The 23,065-nt window shown below is 39.8% G+C and overlaps 4 protein-coding genes across 4 annotated transcripts in view; 1 reads left to right on the top strand and 3 right to left on the bottom strand.

The window, feature by feature from the left end:
• The window catches only part of adck1 (aarF domain containing kinase 1), a 69,319-nt gene extending 61,539 nt beyond the window's left edge, over positions 1-7,780 (bottom strand). Inside the window, exons 1-3 of the mRNA XM_020641250.3 lie at positions 7,721-7,780; positions 5,674-5,813; positions 5,402-5,485 (exon numbers count right to left, since the gene is read on the bottom strand). Of these exons, the coding sequence (XP_020496906.2) occupies positions 5,402-5,485; positions 5,674-5,805 (216 nt within the window). The 5' untranslated portion in view covers positions 5,806-5,813; positions 7,721-7,780. The remainder of the gene's footprint in view (positions 1-5,401; positions 5,486-5,673; positions 5,814-7,720) is intronic.
• Positions 7,781-8,939: 1,159 nt separating this feature from the next.
• slirp (SRA stem-loop interacting RNA binding protein) lies at positions 8,940-11,833 on the bottom strand. Its single transcript, XM_020641267.3, has 4 exons — positions 11,703-11,833; positions 11,222-11,280; positions 10,650-10,757; positions 8,940-9,455 (listed from the first exon to the last, which is right to left on the bottom strand). The coding sequence occupies exons 1-4, from the start codon at positions 11,767-11,769 to the stop codon at positions 9,387-9,389; spliced, it is 303 nt and encodes a 100-aa protein (XP_020496923.1). The 5' UTR covers positions 11,770-11,833; the 3' UTR covers positions 8,940-9,386.
• A 1,150-nt stretch (positions 11,834-12,983) lies between these two features.
• Positions 12,984-16,517, top strand: alkbh1 (alkB homolog 1, histone H2A dioxygenase). Its single transcript, XM_020641268.3, has 6 exons — positions 12,984-13,154; positions 13,603-13,711; positions 13,891-14,053; positions 14,225-14,312; positions 14,489-14,682; positions 15,586-16,517. Exons 1-6 carry the CDS (start codon positions 13,017-13,019, stop codon positions 16,037-16,039), a joined length of 1,146 nt encoding a protein of 381 aa, XP_020496924.2. The 5' UTR covers positions 12,984-13,016; the 3' UTR covers positions 16,040-16,517.
• Positions 16,518-16,582: 65 nt separating this feature from the next.
• ldah (lipid droplet associated hydrolase) lies at positions 16,583-21,559 on the bottom strand. Its single transcript, XM_020641269.3, has 7 exons — positions 21,450-21,559; positions 20,685-20,831; positions 19,999-20,133; positions 19,734-19,903; positions 19,196-19,436; positions 18,191-18,273; positions 16,583-18,075 (listed from the first exon to the last, which is right to left on the bottom strand). Exons 2-7 carry the CDS (start codon positions 20,821-20,823, stop codon positions 17,887-17,889), a joined length of 957 nt encoding a protein of 318 aa, XP_020496925.2. The 5' UTR covers positions 20,824-20,831; positions 21,450-21,559; the 3' UTR covers positions 16,583-17,886.
• Positions 21,560-23,065: the final 1,506 nt, after the last annotated feature.

The raw sequence follows: 23,065 nt of genomic DNA, 5'->3' as shown, positions 1-23,065 counted from the left end.
TCATCTCCACAGCATGGTTGTAAGATGAATTACTGGGAGATCAAAATATTCTGCTCACTGGGGTGTCAGAAGCAGACTACATTTGAGAAGAAATGTACCTACTTTAAGGATCTTAAATCTGTTTTATAAACTCTCTGAAGTACGTTTCATTGATGCTTAAAAGTGAACAGGGCCTCATGCTTGACAGAGATCTAGAACTACAGTACAGCTTTATCTAATGAAGACATTTTTACACATGATGCACCCCTAGAAATTTCTAGACATTTTTTTTTTAGGACAGCTTGCCCCTGAACGCTTCCTGAGTTGCTCTTTCATGTGTCCCTCACTGAAGGAAAATTCCCCTGACTGATGTGAGGGGTTGGAATCTGAGGAAGCAAGACATGATGTAAAGAAAACACTTCAAGATGGCGGACGAAGCAACAGAGGCTGCCACTACGATTACAGTTTTTTTCCTTCATATTAAATGTTACAAGTAATTGGAGAGTATATACAGTATCAACGAAACTAGAGGAGAGGAACATGCTGCAAGGAGAAGCGAGTAGAAAACAGTTTCAAGGGGAGCAGGTAGCGTAGTAGTAAGCACGAGCGCCCCATGTACAGAGGCTATAGTCTTCCATGTGGGCGGCCTAGGTTCGAATCCGACTTGTGGCTCCTTTCCTGCATGTCATACTCCCTCTCTCTCGCTGATTTCCGACTCTATCCACTGTCCTATCTCTAAAATAAAAGGCAAAAAAAGCCCCAAAAAAAACAGTTTTAAAACATACACAAAAGTCGCAGGATATAAATGTCATATGCCAGCCCTCTGCCTTCACTTATCTGCTTACCCTGACTTCTTGCGAGAAATTAATAGGGTTCTGACAGAAAAAAATCTCTGAATAAAGTTGGAAAATGCTGCACTTTGGATTCACATTTGCAGCACAAAAAATATTCAGGAGTTATGTGCATGAGTGAAAAAGGTTCATGCCTCAAGTCGCTACATTGGTTGTTGGAGAGTATATTTTCAGGCACTGGTGAGGTGGCAATTCACGTATATCCAGGTGATCCAGTTTGTGTTACATACTCTGAATGTTAAGGGCTTATCAAGCCTCAGGGTACTGGACAGTTTTACACATGGCATGATTGTGTTTCAGGTCGGCTGATTTTATGTGGACAGACTCGAGAACAGGTTTGAGTGCACCAAAGACAATATCTGATTTTTACAGGCCATAGTCACAGGTTAGGTGATAGATGGGGCAGGAGAGCAAACGGGATAAGGTTGTAACCTTCAGTTTATAGAGGGCCTAGCTTGATAGGCGGCATCCCACACCCAGGGGGGCATTGAGACACATTGTTAAGAATCTTGTTTTGTTAAAAACATTTTTTAAAGTTTCAACCATCTACCCTTGATAAGAGACAAACGTCACATACATCACTGCTAACATCATAGCTAGCTGATGTTAGCAGTGCAACTGACGAGCCAGGATCCACACACACACCCTCTGCTGCATCTGTGTGCCAAGGAAGGTTGTAAGGGTGCACTGAATGCCAGCAGAATATTTTTTGCAAACTGGCTACTGGAAAAAAAACAACTTATTATTTATCTATTCTAATGTGAAACGATTTTTTCCCCACACACTGAATAAAAGATTTGTAAGAACAGAGGCTGCTCTCTGCCTCTCCATCTATTACTATGCTAGAAACGAGTAAGCATCCATAATCAGCATGTAGTCTCCTGTTCTCGGCCAGACGACATGTACATATAACAGCTGAGTACCTGCACCTGAGCCTGAGTGGTAATTTAGTACAGTGAAAAGCAACTCAGTGCAGATTACCTGCTGAGAAGATGGAAGAGACCTTCTGATAATGGCTGCGTATAGACCACAGGAGCAGAAGTACATAAAGAATCCTAAACTTTGTGTTTCTGGGAATCAAGTTTGGCATCTCTGATTGATATGTTCCCCTTATTTTTGCGTGTTTTTGTGTACGATCAGCCAACACACTCTGAAGTGTAGTCACATATGGCTGTTTTCCAAAGACAAGTGGTATCATAGTGCAGCTCTGGTTGGAGAGACAACACACAAGAAAAGCTGGAGAGCTTCGCTTTTAAAAACAGAAGATGTTTGAATGTCAACCATACAACATCTCTGGTAATCAAGTGTCTGCTACAGTTTACACGGGAGTTTAATGTAGTGTTGAGCCCCGGCGTGTTCCTGAGGTTGAGAGAAATCACAGCAGAACTTAGTGAGCTGCAGAGGACAAAAAGGCGTCCATCTGTTCTCTCATTGCAGGGCATGTTCCTCCACTCATTTGGCAGACTTGAGAGTGCTCCCATGCTCGCTGTGTGATACTCTAATTGGCTGTGAATGGCCCCTCGGTTCACTCAGGGCAGCCTTTGATGAGCCTGGAAGGCTGGCTGCTTAAGTGGCTTTTGAGTGAAACTCTTCACGAGAGGCTGGAAGCCGCTCGGCTGAGATAAGATGAGATGCAGAAACAAGAGCTCATTAAGGGTGCAGTCAAATGTGGCCCTCGTGATGAGAAACAAACACACAGTTGTAGGTCAGTGGGCGCTGACATGACATCTTCATCTGATAGAAAATACTCAGAGTATGGCTTTTTTTTCCAACTTTGTGTTAGCGCAAAGTGAAGCACAGACACAATACAATTACTACATCATTTTTACAAAACACATTTTCCAAAAAGCAGAATGTTATGTGTGTTTTAGTTGTGTCATACGCTGCACTCGAATACAAACACGGTCACACACACACACACACACACGCACACACGCACACACGCTAACTGCAAGAAATCATAAAAAATATCCCCTGGCAGCTGGAGGTCCACAGCTATTTCCTGCCAGTATTTCTCATACATCAAACAGGCATGCCTGCTGTTGCCATGGTGCCCTCAGAAGCTGTCTGAAAGTTTGCGCAGGGGCAATCAGAAGAAAAGAAAAAAGCCCAGTAATTCATGGATCTGCTCCGGCTGTTGAATGTGTGCAGTCGCAAGACGAAAATTTCCGACATGTCAGAAATTCATCTGACCAGACGGTAGCAGCAGATCAACACTGATGCCCCCCTGTACACCGCACAGCACACTCACAGATCAGGTCAGATACCGCCTGAAACAGTCCAGGGTATTCCCGGATTGAATTGTAGTAAATAAATAGATGAATCCTTCACTTTATCTTTTAAGGGACATATTACATCCTTCTGTTAATCAGACATCATGATGAATCATTGGTATATGATTGTCTTGCAGAATATCAATTATCACTGTATTGTGTGTGGTCGTTACGGTGGGCCACGTATTGCTCACTGTACGAGTTAAACGTAATCATATTTAAAGAACTGGATCAATTTCCTTCAAGTGTCTGTCCTTCCTGTTATGTCTCCTTCCTGTCCTCTGTTTGCACTACAATAAGCAGCATAAAGACCCAAAACAAGCTTGGAGCCACTGTGCTGTCTGCTCACCTCTATGACTTCATAATAATGAGGAGGCGAGCCTGCGCTCTGTATTAAATCAGCAGCAAGCATTAATTCTAATCAGCAGAGGTAGCCAGGCTTGACCAGCGAGGCCCGAGGGGCTGAACCTGGTGTCTGTGTGTGTAGGTGTGTGTGTGTGTGTGTGTGTGTAGGTGCATGTCACACACACAAAAGGCCAGCCATGCTGAACCATGCTCTTCAAGGTTCAGTGCAGCTCTGTTGCTGCAGTGGAGCTCTCGGTGCACTTTCTGTCAGAGTAGGTGGTCTCTGACCTTTCAGCAGCCGTCTCCTGAGTGAGCCTGACTGAGCTGTGGCCTTTTAACAACCGCCAGCACTCATCGCTCGCTGCACATCACATGGCATTTACTGTTATTACCTTTATCCGTTGGTGGCATCTTTGCTGGATTTAACTATGAATAAAGTGCACGCTGAAATAAGACACAGGCTGATCATCTTTTCATGTATACTTAAGGTTCATATGAAATCTGAAACAACAAACTTTGGATTCAGGTTAGCCCATATCATGCAATTGGTGAAAGCCCCCCACCCCTGTATTTTAATATTTCAGTCTTATAGTACAAAAATACTATGGAGGGTGTAGAACAATTCATCTTTTCTTCACAACATTGTGATTTTATTCTGTTCAAATAAATATCCTCCTCTTTTTGATGAACTGGATGAATTCTTGTTTGTTTATACTGATAGCAGGGGGGTCTTTAATGGGTGATCTACTTACTTTTAAAGACAGAGAGAGAGAGAGAGAGAGAGAGAGAGAGAGAGAGAGCTTGTCTCAACGTTCACCTTCTGTTTGTCCTTTTAAGACAATTTAGAGACTATCAGACGAGGCAGGAACCTCCAGCACTGTCTTCTGTTTTTCTCTGTTTGTTTCTTGGTCTAGTAAAAAGTCATAACCATTTATTCAATCTTGTTTGTCTCATGTATGTTTTTTTGTTTTTTTATGCGCACTATTTTTCTGAGTACCTGGCCTGTGAGAAACAATACTTAATTCAGCTGTATACCTTGCATGTGGATGAAATACAACAAAGTTGGACTTGACCTAACTCCAAGAAGAAGAAGACTGTGGAGACAACAATGTCAGGGAGTATCTTACCCTCCAAGGAAAGGACGAGATTAACTGTCATATATATAAGAGCTGGTAACGCAGCATTGTCAATGTTTGGAGAGCAACATTACGGCCTCATGAATGGTTCATTTTTGTTTTCTTCCTGAACAGTAGGCAGCTATGCCAAATATGACATAATAACACTAACACAAAGCGTCTCTTTATGGCGTTACTGAGGCTTCTGTCTCTGCTGTGTAGTCTTAACTATGAGCAAAACAACCTCTCCATATCAACTTGAAAGTGATGACATCTTCAAGTTGTCATGTTTACTCTGATTTCTGAAGCACTGCTAAAGTATGGAACAAGTTTTATATTGTAAAAAGAACAACATATATTGGTCACAGCTTCTATTTGAAATCATGCAAGACAACATGAAAATCTACCCAGGGCACTCAAGAACACCATTTAGGAGGTTTAAACTTCACTGTGGTGTGCCAAACCCTGATCACATGCCAGCAGTGACGTCCTCGTCCCTGAAACCAAGCCTTGTTCTGTTCTTAAATGATTAGTTCGACACGTGTAGCTGTGCTGGAAAGCAGAACCATAAAAGTCCCTCAAGACAGCTCGCAGTAATGTTCAAGCTTGTTAGTAAATCTGGTTGGTTTTGAGTTTAGAGCTTCCAGTTAGCAGCCTTATTTTACTGCTGCTGCCATGTGTAAGTTAACTGCTAACCACACAAATCTTAAGACCAATGCTTCTTCCTATTTGAACATTTTCCACCTGCACATAAGTATTTCAATGAAGTGGCCATTAAATGCAGTTGTAACCAGTTTGACTCAGTGCAAATGTTCCCTATGTTAGAGTGTTTCTGTACCTTTGACTTGAGTGCCCAGTACTCCTCCGTGTTGTACTCCACATGTTTGAAAGCAGACAGGTAGTCATAGCTGATAACCGCCGTCTGCAGACAAAAAGGGGCAGTGACATGTCAAGAACTGAAGGGGTTTAAAATGACAAGTTCTGGTGTGATCGGCTGCAAAGAAAGGGGGTTAGCTGTGCAGGTTCTCATGGTGCTGCACAGTAAGTGAGTTCAAACAGAGTCGTCTGTGTGTATAAAAACCAGGTGAGACCACCTGTAGAGGTACTCACAGTAGCCGCGGCTCTTCCGAAGCGGATCACACTGAGGTCATTGAGGTCCAGCTGTTTGGTGTAGAAGTAAAACCCAGAGGAGGCGAACACTGCTGTGGCCAGAGAGGAGACTTTAAGGAGTCGACCAGCCATCAGGGGTGCTGTGAGAGAAACGAGAGAGTTAACATCACAGCATGATGGAGGGTATGGAGGTCTACATGCTGGAAATGCTGTCTCACCCTAACTTTCAGTCAACCTAACAACAGTCTGAGAGCTGGAGCTGAGGCTGGTTTTCAGCCTCTTGACAAACCGTTACACTTCCCAGACCTGTCAATCTTGTCAGCTACAAACCTGATTATGAATAATGTTTATTCTTCATAAAATCTAAACGAATGAGTCATCAAAAAAAAATCCCCCTCCATACTGTGTCTGCCGATCGCATCATGAGTTAATCAGACCTATTTCCATTTTACAACCAGGCTGTAAACATGTTAATTTCTGCTAAAAAAAAAAAAAAAAAAAAAAAGGCTTTTTTAATGGGTGTGTATGTGACTCCTGGTGGCAGCCACAAGCGAACACTCAACAAACTGCAGGATGTTGCACATCCGCATCGGCTTCATTTTTCAACACCAGAGGTTTCCTTGGCTGCAAAGCAAATTTAGGAAAGGACACTTGCAGTATAACTAGAGAACTTCCTGGGTGAGATTAAGTGTTATCTTGAGATGTACCAGCAGAGGGCACACTCCTTCAGAGTAAGCAAAAACAAATCTTGTCAAGTCAAACTTTTTTGTAAAATTGGAAGTGTTCTCAAAAGGCACCAAAACTTGACCCCACAAGAAGTAGAATCAGTCAGAATAGATGTCTGTGAGTAAATATTTTACAGTAAGTATTGAACTAGAGGAAAGTTGTGACTCACTAAAACTAGAGTCATTTAATAGCTTGATTTCTCTTTCGACATGTGGTGATGTTGTGTTCAGGTGCAAAGCAGTGTGTAGAGATTGTTCTCCTGCAACAATGATTTATCTGCAGTTAAAGACCAAAATCAGAAAAATCAGAATAGTTTTTTTTATTGCCAAGTACATTTACACATATTACACATACAATTTGACCTGGTGTTTTGGTGCAAAACAGAACACAGGCACTTATATAAAGCTTTTTTTTTATGTCTCATTGACTTTAGTAAAAGTGGCAACCGTTCATGACTAGCTGTGTATGAAAGACATGTTAAGGATCACTTTGTATCTCAGCAAAGACACGAAACAAACAAAATGAAAGATTAATATGGTAAAATCTAAATAATGGTGCCTCTGACATCCAGACATTCAGCACTGAAACTGTCATGACCAGTGTTGCAAATTGTTTGATTTTATTACAGCCTTTCTCTTAGCCAGGTATATGTCAGTATCTTCTGCAGGCTTTGACATCTATCTCATCAAAACATAACTTATCCTGCAATTATCACATTCACCTTTAGCTTCATATCACTCCATGACATATAAAAAGGACTACGTGAAAGGGAATTAGTGAAATGCCCATTTAGTCAAATTGCTTTACCATTCTGCATTTTAAAAATGTATCAATTAGACGTTTTACTGTTTGTGCAGATATATTCAATGAACTTAATTCACATGTGACACATTTTAGGCATCACACGAACCCACTTTTCAATTCGGCATCCACTTTATTAAGCCTGTGTCAGTCATTCACATATATCACACATTTCAAAGTAAGTTTTCCTGTCACCCAACGCAGCGGGGTGCCTGTCAAAAAGAGGACAGGAAGCGGAGGAGATGACGTCATTTGAGTGCTGCTGGGTGGTTTGGGTTTAGGTTTGAGTTTGGAGCTGTCTTGATGTTAAAGCTCTGTTATAACAGAGTACAGCAGTGTAAGGTGTGTGCTTAACATGTACAGTCTGTGGCTATGTGGCGCTGTCACAGTGAGCATGTGTGTTACGCAAAGACTAGCTACGTTATTGTAATGTTATTTAAAAACTACAAAACAATCACACAGACATTCAAACCACGAGCGACCAAAACACTACGTCATGTTAGAAAGGTGTCTGTCTTACCTGTGCTCTCCACACGCGCTGACTGTCTTTCAATCACCGGGTTTGTTTTGACCTCTTCGCTCGAGGAACGTTACGACACGTGAGCGCGATGCATTCTGGTCAATGTAGTACCACAAATGATAAAAACTACACCGAATCGAAATTGCACCCAAGACTTGAACGATAATGTGACGTAAGACGGTTCATTTTAGGTTGTTCATAAAGAAAGTCTAAGTGTATGCATTAATAAATCAATGTATACACTGTGAAAATCCTTGTTTAAGTAATATGTTAAACTACAGCTCTACCGCGCACAGTGACATCATTCACATGCGACACTTAAAGGGACAGTAAGTGGCAAGTTCAATTTTTTTATCTTTTCTAATCCACAAAATATGAATTAAACAACAGGTTAAAAATGATTATCGCGTATAATAAATATCATATTCTGTTTACTTGCTTGAGAGTTTTTCAATCCTTATCCTCAAAGGAAAGCGTTACTCATGCAAAGGTATCAAAAGAAAACAGTGGCTACATAATTCATGAGATCTAAAATACAAGAATACATGTGTTGCTGATTTAAAACAGTAGATTGCTTTGTAAACCTTTTTTTATTTTTATTTTATTAATTGAGCTATTTTAATATTTAAAGTTCTACAGTATACATTGTCAAAATAAAATAATAAAAGTAATAAACAGCCTGCTAAAGACATGGAGTATGTATGAAAGGTTTTCATAATCCTTATATTTTTGCCCATTATTAATTTAAAGAGTTCTGAAAATGAAATGGCTGATGCAATTAAACGTCATATGAGGTCAGAGAAAAAAAAGAACTGAAGAGTGACAGCTTGACTCGAGTGAAGCTCTTGGAAATATCTGTTCATCTTAACCATGACATCCAAACCTATCCTGTGAGTAAAACAAACATATTTACCATTCAGCTATCATAAGGAGTAATCATTAAAGAGTGATACCTGAGTGTCTTATAGAAAATGTTGCATTAAACATTTGTTTCAATAAAATTCTCCTGAACAGCGAACCATGTCAGAAATAGAAACAAGAACTGAGGGAACATTTTCAGAGTGTTATTGGGTTGGAGTGCCTGTTTGACAGAAGGAGTTTATTGCCCCCTGGTTACCAAAAGTTTTTCTTAGTTTGGTTTCCACAGGTAGAGATGAAGTATTCAAGTGAAAAAACCCTACGATGAAAAACTACATCAAATCAAACAAAAAAACACATATTAGAATAAAACACATTTTTTTATTGCCAAACACTTCATAGACCTTTCAAGAAAGCTTAAATCTGCTTTGTATTGTTGAGAGTATGTGACAGGATTGTTACAGGAAGCACAGCGCCATCACTGACAATAAATAAAGACATACCATTAGCACTGCTCATCCCATCGATCAATCAATCAATCAATCAATTTTATTTGTATAGTGTCCATCAGTACAGAAACAAAAATGCTCGGACCCAAACTCCCTAAATGTGCAGGAAAACTCTCAGGGAGGGGCCCAACAGAGAATACAGAATGGAAAATTAAATACTAGTGGTTGTGTTTTGGTCTTAAGTTTCCTATGGGCCCAAACAGATTTAGAAACATGTCACATATCAAGCAGTTGGTGCAGACTGAGAGACTCTGTGTCTGAGAATTTCAACAGAGTATCTTTAATTTGTTGCTTTAAAGTCAGTCAAATTCACTGTCTTTGTTTGTCTTCTGATCTGTGAACGGACGTCTGTTCCTCTGGACCTGGAGCTAAAAAAAAAACAACGACAACAAAAGATGAAATCAGTTCAGGTTATCATACACACATGCTTTTTTCAGGTTTTGACCCATGTCTTTTGAAACTTTGTTATGTTAAGTACACTTTAAATAAAGGTACTGAGCATGACACAAATGTATGTATGTAGTTTGCTGCTGCTGAAGCTCTTTTAGAGTAACTTTCATAACTATCATAATAATATTTATAACTTCTGTTATAAAGTGTTATAAAGTGTTATAAGTGTAAGAAATAAAGGACAAATAGGAAAGGGGATAGTCGACATGCAAATCAGAATGGGACAACAAATACACGTTTTATCTGTTGCATTTTTAGTAAAAACACGAGTTTCTCAGAGCGTGTTCACATCAGAGGGTCTGAGTTGGCGGCAGCATATGACGACCAGCTGATGTCATATTTCACAAACATAGAACAAACTATGATTTTTGTGTAATATCAAGAAGTTAAACACATAAACCAAACTAAAATCACACAGCTGCAGCAGCAAATGCAGGACGAACTGGTTGAAAAAAACCACTGCATGCAAGTGCTTCTAAAAGGATTATTATATCACTTTATTATCATAAGTGCACAACAGATCTTAAAATCCTTGTAGCATGTCTGACGTAGTTATATGAAGGTATGGGGCTTGTAAAAATGATTAGAAAGAACATCACTGAAAGCATTCAGTAAGCTTAATGTAAATCTTAAAAATTCAAAACGTCTCCAGTGCTTTGATCAGTCTGAAGAAATAGGACAAAGCATTCTTTCATTAAAATATATTCTATATGAGAAGTCATACGAGAAGCACAAAGTGTTTTTTGGTCTCTCTCTCCTCTCACTATCAGCTCACAGACGTCTGTGATCAAGAGATCTGATTGGCTGAGCTTCATACAGTTACACCCAGAGCAGAACCTGCTCCAGAGCAGGTGAGGTGTTGTGCCTAAGTTTAGATGTAATCTACCTCAGTAAGAAGTGAACCACCGTCAGAGTGAAACTGTAAAATCCAGAGTTAACCCTGAAGTTACCTTTGCTTTGTAGAATACCCCTCCATTCAGAGCCTGGTTATATCTTTATGTTTCTGATAAAACTTCAGAAACCTTGTCTTATGTGCTGCTTTGTTGTAATGACAAATACTCCAACAACAACCATGAGAACTTGTCTGGTGACGGAGATCATGTTTCTTTTACCTTGGCTCCGTCCAGAGTGTGGGGGTCTTTCTGCAGTGCATTGTTTAATCCTTCTTCTGATGAGAATCCAACCCAGCCATAACCTTTATGGAAGCCTGTTGCCCTGTCCTGATGCCACACACACAAAAACAATGTTGATTTTTACACACACTGGACATATATCACTGACATCATGGTTTGAATGTGGGTGAAAATAGAGCTAATGGAAAACTGTGATCAATAACCATGACCCAGATTCTTCATTAACAGAACAGTTTGCAGTGAACAGTACTTAATAGTCTGATCAAACTTTGAGATAACATTTATAATTACTGTCACATATCGTGCTACAAAACACTACAGTCTCCTTTTTCACTTCTGTGGCAACTCATGTATGGATATATGTACCATCCATGTAACTTCTGGCTACAAATTTGCCCTGGGAGAAATAAAGTATTTTTTGTAGTAGAACAAAAAAGGAAACAGCTTGTTCTTATCATTTAATAACAAATACACAATCCACAATAAATCAATTGTGTAAAATACTAAATGTAAGCTACTAAACAAAAACTATGCACAGAGATAGAACTTACCAATGGTATCATACACCTTTTAACTTGACCAAACTGTCCAAAGTACTCCCTCATCTCCTCTGAAAAACAAACAAACAGGACAACAAACTGTGAGTTCATGTGTGTGTGTGTGTGTGTGTGTGTGTGTGTGTGTGTGTGTGTATATATATATATATATATATATACACATGTGAGCTACCAGCAGTGATGCAGCATTATTCAACAAGCCTTGTGTAACCTCTGGGATCCACCTGTATCAACAAACTTAATAGATCTGCAGGGATGTCTCCCTTTAGAGAGGGAACAGTTCACTTGTTATCAAAGTCAAATATGTTGTTGTTTCAATGTCATCCTGCACATCATGTGGTCTCCTCATGCAGAGGTTAACGCACTAAACATTGATGACGGAATAATAAAGTGTAAACATTAAGCTAGAGGCTACTGACGCAGACTTCACTTGGTCTAAATCTGAAATATGAAATAAAATGTTAAATACACTCACTGAAGGATATGGTCCATGGTACTTTAGTCACGAAAATCTCGAACACTTTCTTCGTTTGCGCCGCCATGTTTCGTGTACTGTGCGTCTGACCTATGACGTCATTCCGTAAAGCACAATTCTTCTTCTTCTACTTCTTTAAAGGGGCAGCTTCATTCATTCCGCGCATTACTGCCCTCTGCTGGAATTAGCTATATACTTAATTCTCTAGTTTTTTAAATTGTGCTATTTTAATTTATACATAAAAAAAAACCTTTATGACTTATAACTGAATTGAATGCAGCTACTTAAAAGTTTTACTTTTGATACAAATGCTAACACACACAAGGCTTTACGTCACTCCGTAGTCCTGTGTGCAACATTATGTTAACTTCTAGAGTACATTGTGCAATTTAAGAGGAGAAGAAGATATCATATCATTATTCCCACGAGGGAAAATTACTTTTACACTGTCATTGTGTCATGCTACACACACACACAGGATGGAGCGCACACACATGTACAAACAGGACCCTGAACTTTTGGAAAGATGTCAGAGTGAGAGGCTGCACATGAGAGAGCGCCTGAGCAGTCAGTGGTTTGGTGACTTGCTCAAGGGCACCTCAGCTAACAGACCAATTTCAGTACTATTTCAATTAAATAAGTATATTCCTAATTTTTTTTTAAATATTGATATATCCAATGAATTAGAATACTATTTAATATCAATCACAAGACCTGCAGCTTTAGTGATGCTGAAACTGAAAAAACAGACCATCTTTTTTTCTGCTGTATGTACTCCATGACATTTTGGGAGGATTTGCAGGACTAAAAAGTTTATCGTCAGAGCTTTTAATGAACCTATTATTATCATTATTATTATTATCATTATTATTATTATTATTATTATTATCATTATTATTATTATCATTATTATTATTATTATTATTGTTGTTAACATATTTTATGTAGAATTTATAATGATTTATACTTTTTTTAGGTCATCATTTGTGCTTTAAATAAAAACGGGTAGATACTTTCGTATTCAATTAAATTGAAGTTTTAAAAAACTGTGAAAATAAAATAAAATAGATTTAAAAAAAAAAATATATATATATATATATATATATATATATATATATATATATATACACGCGCCCTGGAACCGGCTTTAGATGCTACTGGCCTGATTATAAGATATGAATTAAGTACATACTCCTAGACTGTGGAGGGCAGCATTATACTCTAAAGTGTACAGCCTGCCAGAAATTAATTTGAGGAAGAAGAAGACGAAAACGAAGCAGTAGAAGAAGAAGAGGTTGACAGGCGGGTTACGTCATGGCCAAGATGGCGGCTGCCATGGTGGAGAGTGGAGAAGATGCATTTAGAAAAATATTCAAGTTCTACAAGAGAAGAAATCCTCCGCCAGATTTCAGCGATGTGATTGATTTCTCCAGAGGTCTACCCAGTGACAAGGTGTCGGGAAAGTGTCCATGAGAGACAAAAAAACAGAAAGAGAAGAACATGACTGAGGCTGAGTTAGACAGACTGATGTTTTTGAACTGTGTGGACACTTCTGCGCACAGCCAGGGGACATTTATGACTCTTACTCGGTCACATAGATTTAACAGCAGTCTGGTTTTCTGGTTTTCAGTGTCTACAGGCTGCATAATAAAGTGATTTACCTTTAAGGTTGTCTTGAACGATATCTCCTTTAGTATGGAAAACAAGGAATGTTTTATATACATATAGATCTTCAGTCTGATGATTTCATCCAAAAGCTGCCTTGATGAAGTAGAAAGAGCACTGTCTGAAGTGCACACAAATATTGCAAACGTTTTAGTATTTTGGCAATTGTGTAGATAATTTGCAGGACTTGTATTGGATGTTTCCTTTAGTGTGTTTGTTTCTGTGTGATTGACAGATAGTCCCAGCCAAACTGGACCCGTCTGCAGTGAGTGATGTGGAGGGTGCACGGGTTGGGCTTCGACCTGTCAGGGAATGGAGAGCCTTCGGTCTGCAGGGGTTCCCAGGTACCTGCAGGAAAGATGGACAGAAAACTCAAATAGATAATATTTATTATCATACACGTAAAGCAGTACTAAAGTAAACATTTAAAGCTCTGGTATCGTGACAGAGTTTATCTGAAACAGAACAGATAGCTCACAGAATTCCAGTGTGTCAATCAGCAGGATGCCTTTGTGTTGTTCAGGATTCATCTTCATCTCTAACCCGTTCCTGCTGGGCTCCCAGCCGTCCTGGGTCAGACGGTGTCTGAAGACGTACCCTCAGAAGCCCAACGTCTGCAACCTGGACATGCACATGTCTCCGTCTGAAACGCAGGACATCTGGGGGAAGAGTCTGCGTGGCCTCAGGTCAGAACAGATGTGCTCCTTAACCACCTCTGAGGATTCAAACTGGGTCTTTGTGATCCAAAACCTGGACAAGTTAACCGTCTCTGTGCTAGAATTAGAAAAAGTAGATTGACATAACTGCTAGTATGTGTGATGCGTCATGAATGAACTTTCCTTTGACCCCCTTTACAGTTCTCCGTCTGGAAAAAGAGATCCAAAGACTCTTCTGGAAAAGCTGCGCTGGGTCACTCTGGGCTATCATTACAACTGGGATACAAAGGTAAGCTACTCTAAAGTCCTTGCCTTCATTAGAGCTGAACAGAGAGATCTTTATGTTTGTCGTTTACACATCGTTTCATCTCCTGTCACAAACATTCATTGTTTTCAGTCCCACTAAAGTTTTGAGGTCATCGTTTTATTTTATTCAAAATGTTTCCTGGGTCGTTTCTTTCACAGACGTACTCTGCCGATCATCACACTCCCTTCCCTGAAGATCTCCACTCACTGTCCGAACATGTCACAGCTGCTTGTGGGTTCCCAGGGTTCAACGCAGAGGCTGGCATCCTCAACTACTACAGGTCGGATTCTTCTCTGGGTATCCACGTGGATGAGTCGGAACTGGATCACAGCCGCCCCCTGCTGTCATTCTGGTGAGAGGGGGAAGAGTGCTCCAGTCTTTTTTTTTTCTCATATTTAGAGTCGGCTGTAAGAACTGCTCAACTAGATGAGTCAGCCATAATGTCCTCAGGTCCAAATTAGCTCAATCAAAATGAGTCCACTAAAGGTGCTGGATTCTTCCACTGTATTACTGAATGATCATTTCAGAGATTACCTTTTTTGTCTAGGAAGGATCTTTTTTTTCCAACCATGAAAGGCTCTTATAGGACGTTCACACTTGCAGGAGGAGCTGTTGCACTCACAGTTCAACCGGAGTTTCCCCTGACAGACCCCTAGTATTTTTTCCGCAGTAAGTCTGAGTGAGCTGATGTGAGGACGCAGCAGGATAATGTCCCGATATTTCCCCTCAAGCGAGTGGGAGAGGGTGGTGACGGTTATATCCTGTGACTGCTGCACAGTGCACAAATTAAACGGCTGCATTATGTTTCCTGTTCGTCTGTATGTTCTTCACCAGTCTTCAGGTCATATTGTAATTCTGTTGAACTACACGTAGCATTGATATAAAAGCAAATATTCCCATTAAAGCGTCTTATAGAGGACTCTGTTGCTTCCTCCTGCACTTCAGCTTGGTCTTACCTCAGGATCACACATGAGCCATTACAAACCCATCCACAGCTGCCGGCCAAAATGAACTTGAGCAATTCTAATGTAATAACGAAAGTATTTAAAACATGTCTATGTTTTCAAATTTCAAACCCCCCACTGCTTAGGAAGGTATTAATATACACGTCAAGATCTAAACACCTATGCAGTCGTTGCTGTTTAGTTTAAGCACCAATTCAGGCGGTTAGATTCAGAAAAGATGAAGTGATAATTGCTTGGTTAGCGCCAGAAAAATATTCCATACTTGTTTTTTTGTTTTTTTCTCCTGGCAGTTTCGGGCAGTCGTCGATCTTCCTGCTCGGAGGAACCCGCAGACAGGACCCTCCTACAGCCATGTTCATGCACAGCGGGGACATGATGGTGATGTCTGGAGAGAGCCGGCTGCTTTACCACGCCGTCCCGCGCATCCTTCCAGCTCCTGAGGGACAAGCGGCTCTAGAGACGGAGTGCTGCAGCCCGGCTTCCTCCAATCAGGACGGCTCTGTGGTGAAGCCGGTGTCAGAGGAGGACTGGAAGGTGTGCTGCAGGTACATCCAGAGCTCCAGGGTGAATGTGACTGTCAGGCAGGTGCTGGGGCCAGGACAGAGCTTCCCGGAAACCCCCTCGTCTCAACAAAGGACTGGAGCAGGGCAGACAGTCGGGTACCATGAAGGACATGAGGATCAGGACAGTGGGAAGAGGAAGAGGAGGAGTAGCTGTGACTCTGATGATGCTGATGAGACATGAAAAAAAAAAAAAAAAAGCAGTCGTTGTTGCTTGAGAGGACGTTAGCTTTGTGATCGGTCAGAGAGAGAGAGGTCAGGTGTGTATCTCATCTCTCTGTAAAATCTTACAATCACTTCAAAATACAGATAGTGTGCTTTTATTTGCATAAATTAAATGAGTTTATAAACATTAATTCTTAAAACTTTAAACATTTTAAATATATAGTACATTATTGTCCCTGTGGGAAAAAAAAGTCCAATTTTCAGGTCATTATAGGCAGAATGTTTGTATACTGCCGTTTCAGTCTTCGCCTCAGAAACATTTAACCACACACAAGAACAAATTAAAGAGTTGGTACATTTTGCAATAAACTCAACTGAGTGACATTTCCGCTGTCATGAGTTTCATTTAGTTCTAATTTTCAATGTCCAACGGTCATGCAAACATTAAATAAACCTTTTGTCAAAGCTCGCTGTAGAGTTTCACAAACCTGAAAGTGTCTCGTATTTTTCCACTGGTTCTTATCACCTTTGTGATGCTCTTGTTGAAATAAATATGTCAGTCCAGGAGTTCTCGTTCCTTTATTGATAAAAGAAGCTCTGATGTGTCACAGACACGGTGGATGAAAATAGGTTGAAAATCAAAAAGGCATATGTGTTTCACAGCACCACAACTTTAAACTTCAGTATGATACAGGTGAGAATCAAACAATATCAATACCCGTCTGGATGCCATGGCAACAACACAAAAAAAGGTCCTAGGCACCCGATGTTGTTTGAAATTAAGAAAATATTGCAAGCAAACTCATTGGCATTTTATCTGTGCACTTTAGTCAGTGACATGACAAATATGATCCAGGTGAACCGACCTGTGACCACCACTTCTCTCTATCTCAACCCCGCAGGCAGCTTTGGGTTTAAGAGTACGACTGAAGATCTGAAGTATTTTAAAGTAGGGCCCGACCGATATGAAATTCTTGGGGCTGTTACCGCTATCGACATTGGGAAGGAAAAATGTCTGATTCGGGGGTTTATATCGGCCGATATCTTTTTGAATCTATGTTCGATCTGTAGAGATAAATAGATCTCAATAAACAGATCAAATGTGTTGATCCCTCAAAAGCAGTTATCAACATTTGTGGAGAAGATTTACAGAATCAAGACAAGCTGGTCACTCAACAGGAAAGTAACTTTGCATGTAGGTGCACCACGGCTTGTCACTCTGGAGTAATAACGCTTATTGTAATCCATATAGCGCCCTCTGCTGGTGACTGAGAACTGCTAGTGTAATCCAACGATAATGCAGTTTGACTGGTAATAAATCGAGTATTATCGTCGCATATGTGCGAAAAAATTAGCCGATACTGATAGTCACTGGATATGCTAACATCGACCGATATTATCGGAACGGGCTCGATCATTAAAATTGTAGCATTTAAAACTCATGGTATCCAAAAGTATCGAACATTTTGACAACCTTAATTGCAGGTGCTGTTGAAGTCATTGTTCAGGTAGATTCAAAAACTCAAACATCTTTTTCGCAACTGTAAAGAGGAATGTGAAATGAAGTGGTCAAAAGTGAAAACTAGCACTTAAAATACTAATAAGTGCTACAATCGTGCTTTAGATGTATAAATACAACACTGATCACTTCTCTAAAAAGTGAAACCACTTTATATCAGCGGCCAGTTTAAATGAATAGCTCAACACCACGTCAATAAAAATATATTAGTATGTTTATATTTGATATTTTCTTTGCATCAAGCTCTCCTTCTCTTTTCCATTGCTTGACCACTGCAAATAAAAAAACGCCCTCTGCCTCGGGACATTGAGACTCTTCCACAGCGTTCATATCACATATTTTCAGATTCATGTCCTTAAATCTCCACGGATCCATTCAACCACCATTTTGGCAACTTCTCTCCCAGTGTCCAGGACGAAGGCGTGTCTGAACCCGTTTTCACACAGCCTGAAATCTCCGTGTGGAAAGTCCTGTTTGATGTCGTGAAAATACTGAACGGGGCACCAGTGGTCTGTGGCTCCGTAGTAAAATATCAGCTGAGAGTGGGAACACAAACATCAACACATGAATTCAAGCAAAGATGATTTTATGTCTGATGTGATTATGTGGTTAAGTGCAGACACTAGTCACATTAACGGGTCCTTTTCTTACCTTTCCCAGGTTGTTCTTGATGGTTATGTTGTCTCTTTCCAGAACTTTCCTCATTTCCTGGCCCCCCATGTACATAGCATTTGCTGCAGAAAGAAACACAAACACAGGCACTGCTATTAAAGACACTCAACATCAAGGCTCAAAGTGTCAAACCTCTTTAACATGCATTTTATCATTCATCTCAACCAACATGTATCTACTTTACATCTCTGTTATTGCAAAGGTGTGACGGGCAGTTCATATTTGATTTGGGTGCCGACCATAGACTGTAAATATTAACGGACATTATGAGTCACGGCATCAATCTGTTCCTGCAGGGGGCGCTGGAGTCTCATCGATGGCGATCTCCATGCTGGAAATCCTGTCTCACACTAACTTTCAGTCAACCTAATGACAGGCTGAGAGCTGGAGCTGAGGCGGGTTTAAAGCCTCCTGACAAACCGTTACACTCGCCTGTCACATCAGCTCCGCGTCTTATTGTGATTAACTCTTATACTTCATAAAAACTAAACGGATAAGTCATCAAAATCCCCCTCCCATACAGTGTGTGCCAATCGAGACATGAGCTAATCTTTCATTTTTCATACCATGCTGTAAACATGTTAATTACTGCTGTAAAAAACAGGCTTTTTTTAAAATGGGTGTGTATGTGACTTCCTGTCTGTCTGCAGGCTGCCTCTAGTGGACACTCGACAAACTGCAGGAATGTGTGCTTCCGCATCGGCTTCATTTTTCAACACCGGAGGTTGCCGCTTGGTCTACACTCAATTACATATTTTTTTATAATGCAGTAAGAATCAAGCTGTAAAGAGAAAGTCAACAAACACACGCACATCACTTATTTATCTGAGTCGCAAAAAAAACACTAAATATGATGTGCAAAGACTCGTCACACAAGTCGCTCATTCTTGCTTTAAATACATTGATTCAGCCCTGCATAGTGTTAACACACAGTCTAAAAAGACTTCACATTATAAGCATCACAGGAGTTTAAGAATAACCCACCTGCACAGTCTCCACTGAGCAGACCTACAGTAGGCTGGACAACAGTTTGGTCCAGACATTTGATGCCACTGAACACCAGTTTAATCAGACTGGTTTTGAGTCGGTCGGGCAGCAGAGAGAGCAGGAAGACTGGCAGGTAGGCCACATAGCGCATCTGACACAGCACAGGAGTCATGACCTTCCCCTGAGGAGTCTGAGCCATGCGCTCAATGGTCGGAAACAGCATGACAGCCTTTAGAATCTGTAAACAGGAAGGTTACAGAACACACAATCAAAACAGACCAATCAAAGGAGGTAAAAGATTGAGAGACAACAACAGGTCAATCCTGACATGGCACAAGTTTTTTTTTCATCTGAAGTATCTGACTGGCTGCTCGCTTTAAGATTTTTTTTCTCTTAATAAATGAAAAAAACAGCATCCGTTCTCTTTACTGTGTGACACTGAGATGGTTTTAGTGATTTGGAGGGATACATATTTTGTTGTCTTTGGTCAGATGATGTAATATGTAACCCTAAAAATGAACAACATGTGACTCACCTTGAGTTCAGGATCTCTCTTCATCATCTCCAGAATAATGTAACAGCCGATGGAGTGTCCCACCAGCACCAGACTGGTTTCTCTGGGGACATGTTTCCTAAGGAAAGCCAACTTGTGTTCGATCTGCCCGCTGATACCAAACACGTCACCCTCTGCCGCTGAGGAGGGATCTGCATGAAGAGGAAGAAAACTAAACTTGCTGCTTGGTCCTTTCTCCTCTGAACTTTCACTGTGTGTGTTTTAGGGTTACAATAAGTGTGCATACCTTCTATCATGTCCATAGAATCTGGGGGTACACAGTGTCCAGCGTGGCTTACTGCCCACACCGGGTGCTGGTATCCAAACGTACTGTGAATTGTTTGCATGAAGGTTCTGTAGAAGCCGACGGCACCTGGGTTACCTGTTAGGGAGGAAGCAGAAGATCAGCACAAGGAAAAGTGGTATAAAGCATGATGTTTAGATACCTCAGAGAAGCTTGTGATTTAAAACAACATATTGTATCTCAATTCTCAGCATATCATAAAATGTTTAAAATGGCAATAATATCGAATCAGGAAGTTTTGTGATAATACGGTATGGTGGGGCCTCTGGTGATTCCCACTCCGGGGGGCTAGTAAGAATTTTTGTGACACCTTTGATTGTGGTGGATTTAGAGGGAATATGCAAAATGCAATATGTAACAGATTTAGGTGGTTATACTTTAAAATATGCATATGAAATCATCTAACCCATGAATCTAGATCTTTGAGAAAGGGCCCCTCTACAAGACTGGACACATAGCATAAGCAAAATGTCGTTGATATTATGTTCATGTCTATATTAAAATAATGTGTTCTTTATTGTCAATTTATGCAACAAGTACTGGACATGTTGAGAAATCGTAGAGAAAAATAGTTTCTCTCTAACTCAAACTTTAATCATGTAAAAAAATAAATGATTTGTCCAACTCACCTGGAATGATGAGAAAAAGCACTTTGTGTCCGGAGTGTAACTGAGGGGAGCCAAATCTGAGCACCTCAGTGACGGCTCCAGAGCAGTAGAGAAACTCTGTCTGTGGTTCATCTCTTCTGTCTGTCACCATGTTCTCCATTTCTACAGCTGGAAGGACAAAAAACACAACAAGTACGTCATTAGTAACTGTATTAATGTGTCCCCTTACATGGTAACTACAGCAATACACATCTATTTCAAGGGTCCAGTTGCAATACTGTCACTAAAACCTAACTCTGTATTTCAGCTGGCTCTAAGAGAGGATAGAGGTTATCAGCAGGGTTCAAAGGTCAACCATCCTCGTCAGGGGTTAAAGAGCAAGCTGTGCAGGTGTTGTAATCATGTCCACATTTAGAAAAATATGGACACAGTTAATTCATCCTAAAATAACTTGAAGTTTCCAGCAGCACACACAGTTTAAATCAGATGTAACACAAGTCAAACAGATAATGTAAGAAAAGCTGCTATTTCCATTTCACTGCTGATTTAAAAAAAAGAATGAGTGATTTCTGTTATTACACATTTACAGAGTCATATTTATGAGGTGTGCACATCTAAAAAAAAATGTGTAGCCAATTAAATGTGGTATATTTTAAAACATATGTTTGGTACGACATGAAATAAAACATGATTTCAAGTTAAAATCCAGCAAGAATGAGCAGAAAATTAAATGAAATAGTGTTCCGACGCTACCTGAGTACAACAATGCCTTCTTAAACATCTTACCTTTCAATAAAAGATAAAAGATTACGATGATATGCCTCCCATTGATTTGTTTCTCCTGTTTGTTTGCTCGGTGTGAGGACTTCCTGCTTCTGCCACTCCTCGATTCTGATTGGTTCTTTTTTTTCCTTCTTCTAAAAAATGGTTAGACTCCGACTGACAGTATCGTTACTGCCCCCTAGCGTCAGGAGTGTGGACACATACAATTAACAGTGACGAAAATGAAATTTAATAATGAATAGGAGTTCAGCAATTTATAAAAAAATAATAAATGGAGGAACACGCATATGAAAATTTGTTTTGAATATATAAACCTAAAAGAAAACCATATTTTAAGGAGCTATTCAAATTGGTCTAATTATTGTATTCATATTTTCTTTTAGACAAGTTTGATCTTGACAGAAATTATTTTTCTATAATGTCAAACAGAAATTGATTAAAAATATTATCCTTTTTTTTTCTTAATAGTGGAAAAGAAAAAAACGTACAACTGCCAACACTCAGACATAGCACGCTCACTTTACCTTTTTTAATAAGTGACCGGTGGATTTCTGTGTTGTGTTGTGTGGCAAAGGGAAGCACAGACAAAACTCTCCATTTTAACTTCCCAGTCTGTTGCAGATCCTTTCCCACAGGGAATTGTACAAAAGGTCAGAAGGAAGGGGGCAAAACGATTTTATAATAATAACCAAAGAACTTTACTTGTTACTTTAGGTCACATGTTTTGGACATTCACAAAATTAAACACATTCTGTTCAGACATGTTCAATACAATTTCATACATATGTGAACGGACTCTTGATCAAGACCCTGTTATTGCAACTTTTGGGGTTGTCCCTATAGCAACAATGGGATATCCAGACAGTCAGATTTGATAGCATTTTCAACATTATTAGCCCGCAGGCTTGTTCTGCTTAATTGGAAATCACCAACCCCTCCATATCATTCTAGCTAGATTTGCAAGGTTATGTCAGTTCTTAAACTACGGTTCAGGGACCATTGAAGAGATTTAAAAAACCTTGGCACCCCTTCTTAGACTATTATGCAAACAAATGTTCTTTCTCTTCACCCTTTCTTGCTGATTGTATTAATCAATTTGCTTTCATTTATGCATCCTGCTGCAATGACACATAGGGGTATTCTATATGCTAAGTATGTAAGATATGTATACCATTGCAGCATATGCACAACAAAGCTAATCTGTTACTTTTATTTGTTTACTTATTTTTCTCTCCTGCTGTTTTCTTGTGAGTGTGATTATTTCTTTGTACTAGTTTGCTGAAAACTCAATAAAAATATTTTAAAATAAGATATAATAACCAAAGAAGAAGAAAACAAAGGAAGAAGGGGCTGCAGACTAAAAACAAGACAAAACAGACAATTTCCGGGTAATTTTGTTTAATTATTTAAAAGAAAACAGTGAAATAGACACCTTCATATTCGACCCTGTTACATAAGCAGTAACTAGGACACACATCATTTTACAATATTTAATTGTTTTGGTGACGTATTTATTTTGTGGACATGTTGTGAAGCTGGCAGCTGCTTTTGGCTTGACATTAACTTTTATTTATAAATGAGAAATACTGTATAATGGTATTCATTGAATGAGGCACCAT

This window comes from Labrus bergylta, chromosome 18, assembly GCF_963930695.1.
Source record: "Labrus bergylta chromosome 18, fLabBer1.1, whole genome shotgun sequence".
Classification (NCBI taxonomy): domain Eukaryota; kingdom Metazoa; phylum Chordata; class Actinopteri; order Labriformes; family Labridae; genus Labrus; species Labrus bergylta.
The sequence above is the reverse complement of the archived record's forward strand: the minus strand, read 5'-3'. Positions and strand labels throughout refer to the sequence as shown.

What these genes read in the sequence shown, in the direction of transcription:
- slirp (XM_020641267.3), bottom strand. Translation starts at nt 11,769, where the DNA reads ATGGCGGCGCAAACGAAGAAAGTGTTCGAGATTTTCGTGACTAAAGTA. An exon ending in ACCATGGACCATATCCTTCA is followed by an intron (nt 11,281 to 11,702) that starts GTGAGTGTATTT and finishes TTTGTTTTTCAG; the next exon opens with AGGAGATGAGGGAGTACTTT. An exon ending in ACACTCTGGACGGAGCCAAG is followed by an intron (nt 9,456 to 10,649) that starts GTAAAAGAAACA and finishes TTTTTTTTTTAG; the next exon opens with CTCCAGGTCCAGAGGAACAG.
- alkbh1 (XM_020641268.3), top strand. Translation starts at nt 13,017, where the DNA reads ATGGCCAAGATGGCGGCTGCCATGGTGGAGAGTGGAGAAGATGCATTT. An exon ending in CGGTCTGCAGGGGTTCCCAG is followed by an intron (nt 13,712 to 13,890) that starts GTACCTGCAGGA and finishes TGTGTTGTTCAG; the next exon opens with GATTCATCTTCATCTCTAAC. An exon ending in AAGAGTCTGCGTGGCCTCAG is followed by an intron (nt 14,054 to 14,224) that starts GTCAGAACAGAT and finishes CCCCCTTTACAG; the next exon opens with TTCTCCGTCTGGAAAAAGAG.
- ldah (XM_020641269.3), bottom strand. Translation starts at nt 20,823, where the DNA reads ATGGAGAACATGGTGACAGACAGAAGAGATGAACCACAGACAGAGTTT. An exon ending in TTCTATGGACATGATAGAAG is followed by an intron (nt 19,904 to 19,998) that starts GTATGCACACTT and finishes CTCTTCATGCAG; the next exon opens with ATCCCTCCTCAGCGGCAGAG. An exon ending in AGAGAGATCCTGAACTCAAG is followed by an intron (nt 19,437 to 19,733) that starts GTGAGTCACATG and finishes TCCTGTTTACAG; the next exon opens with ATTCTAAAGGCTGTCATGCT.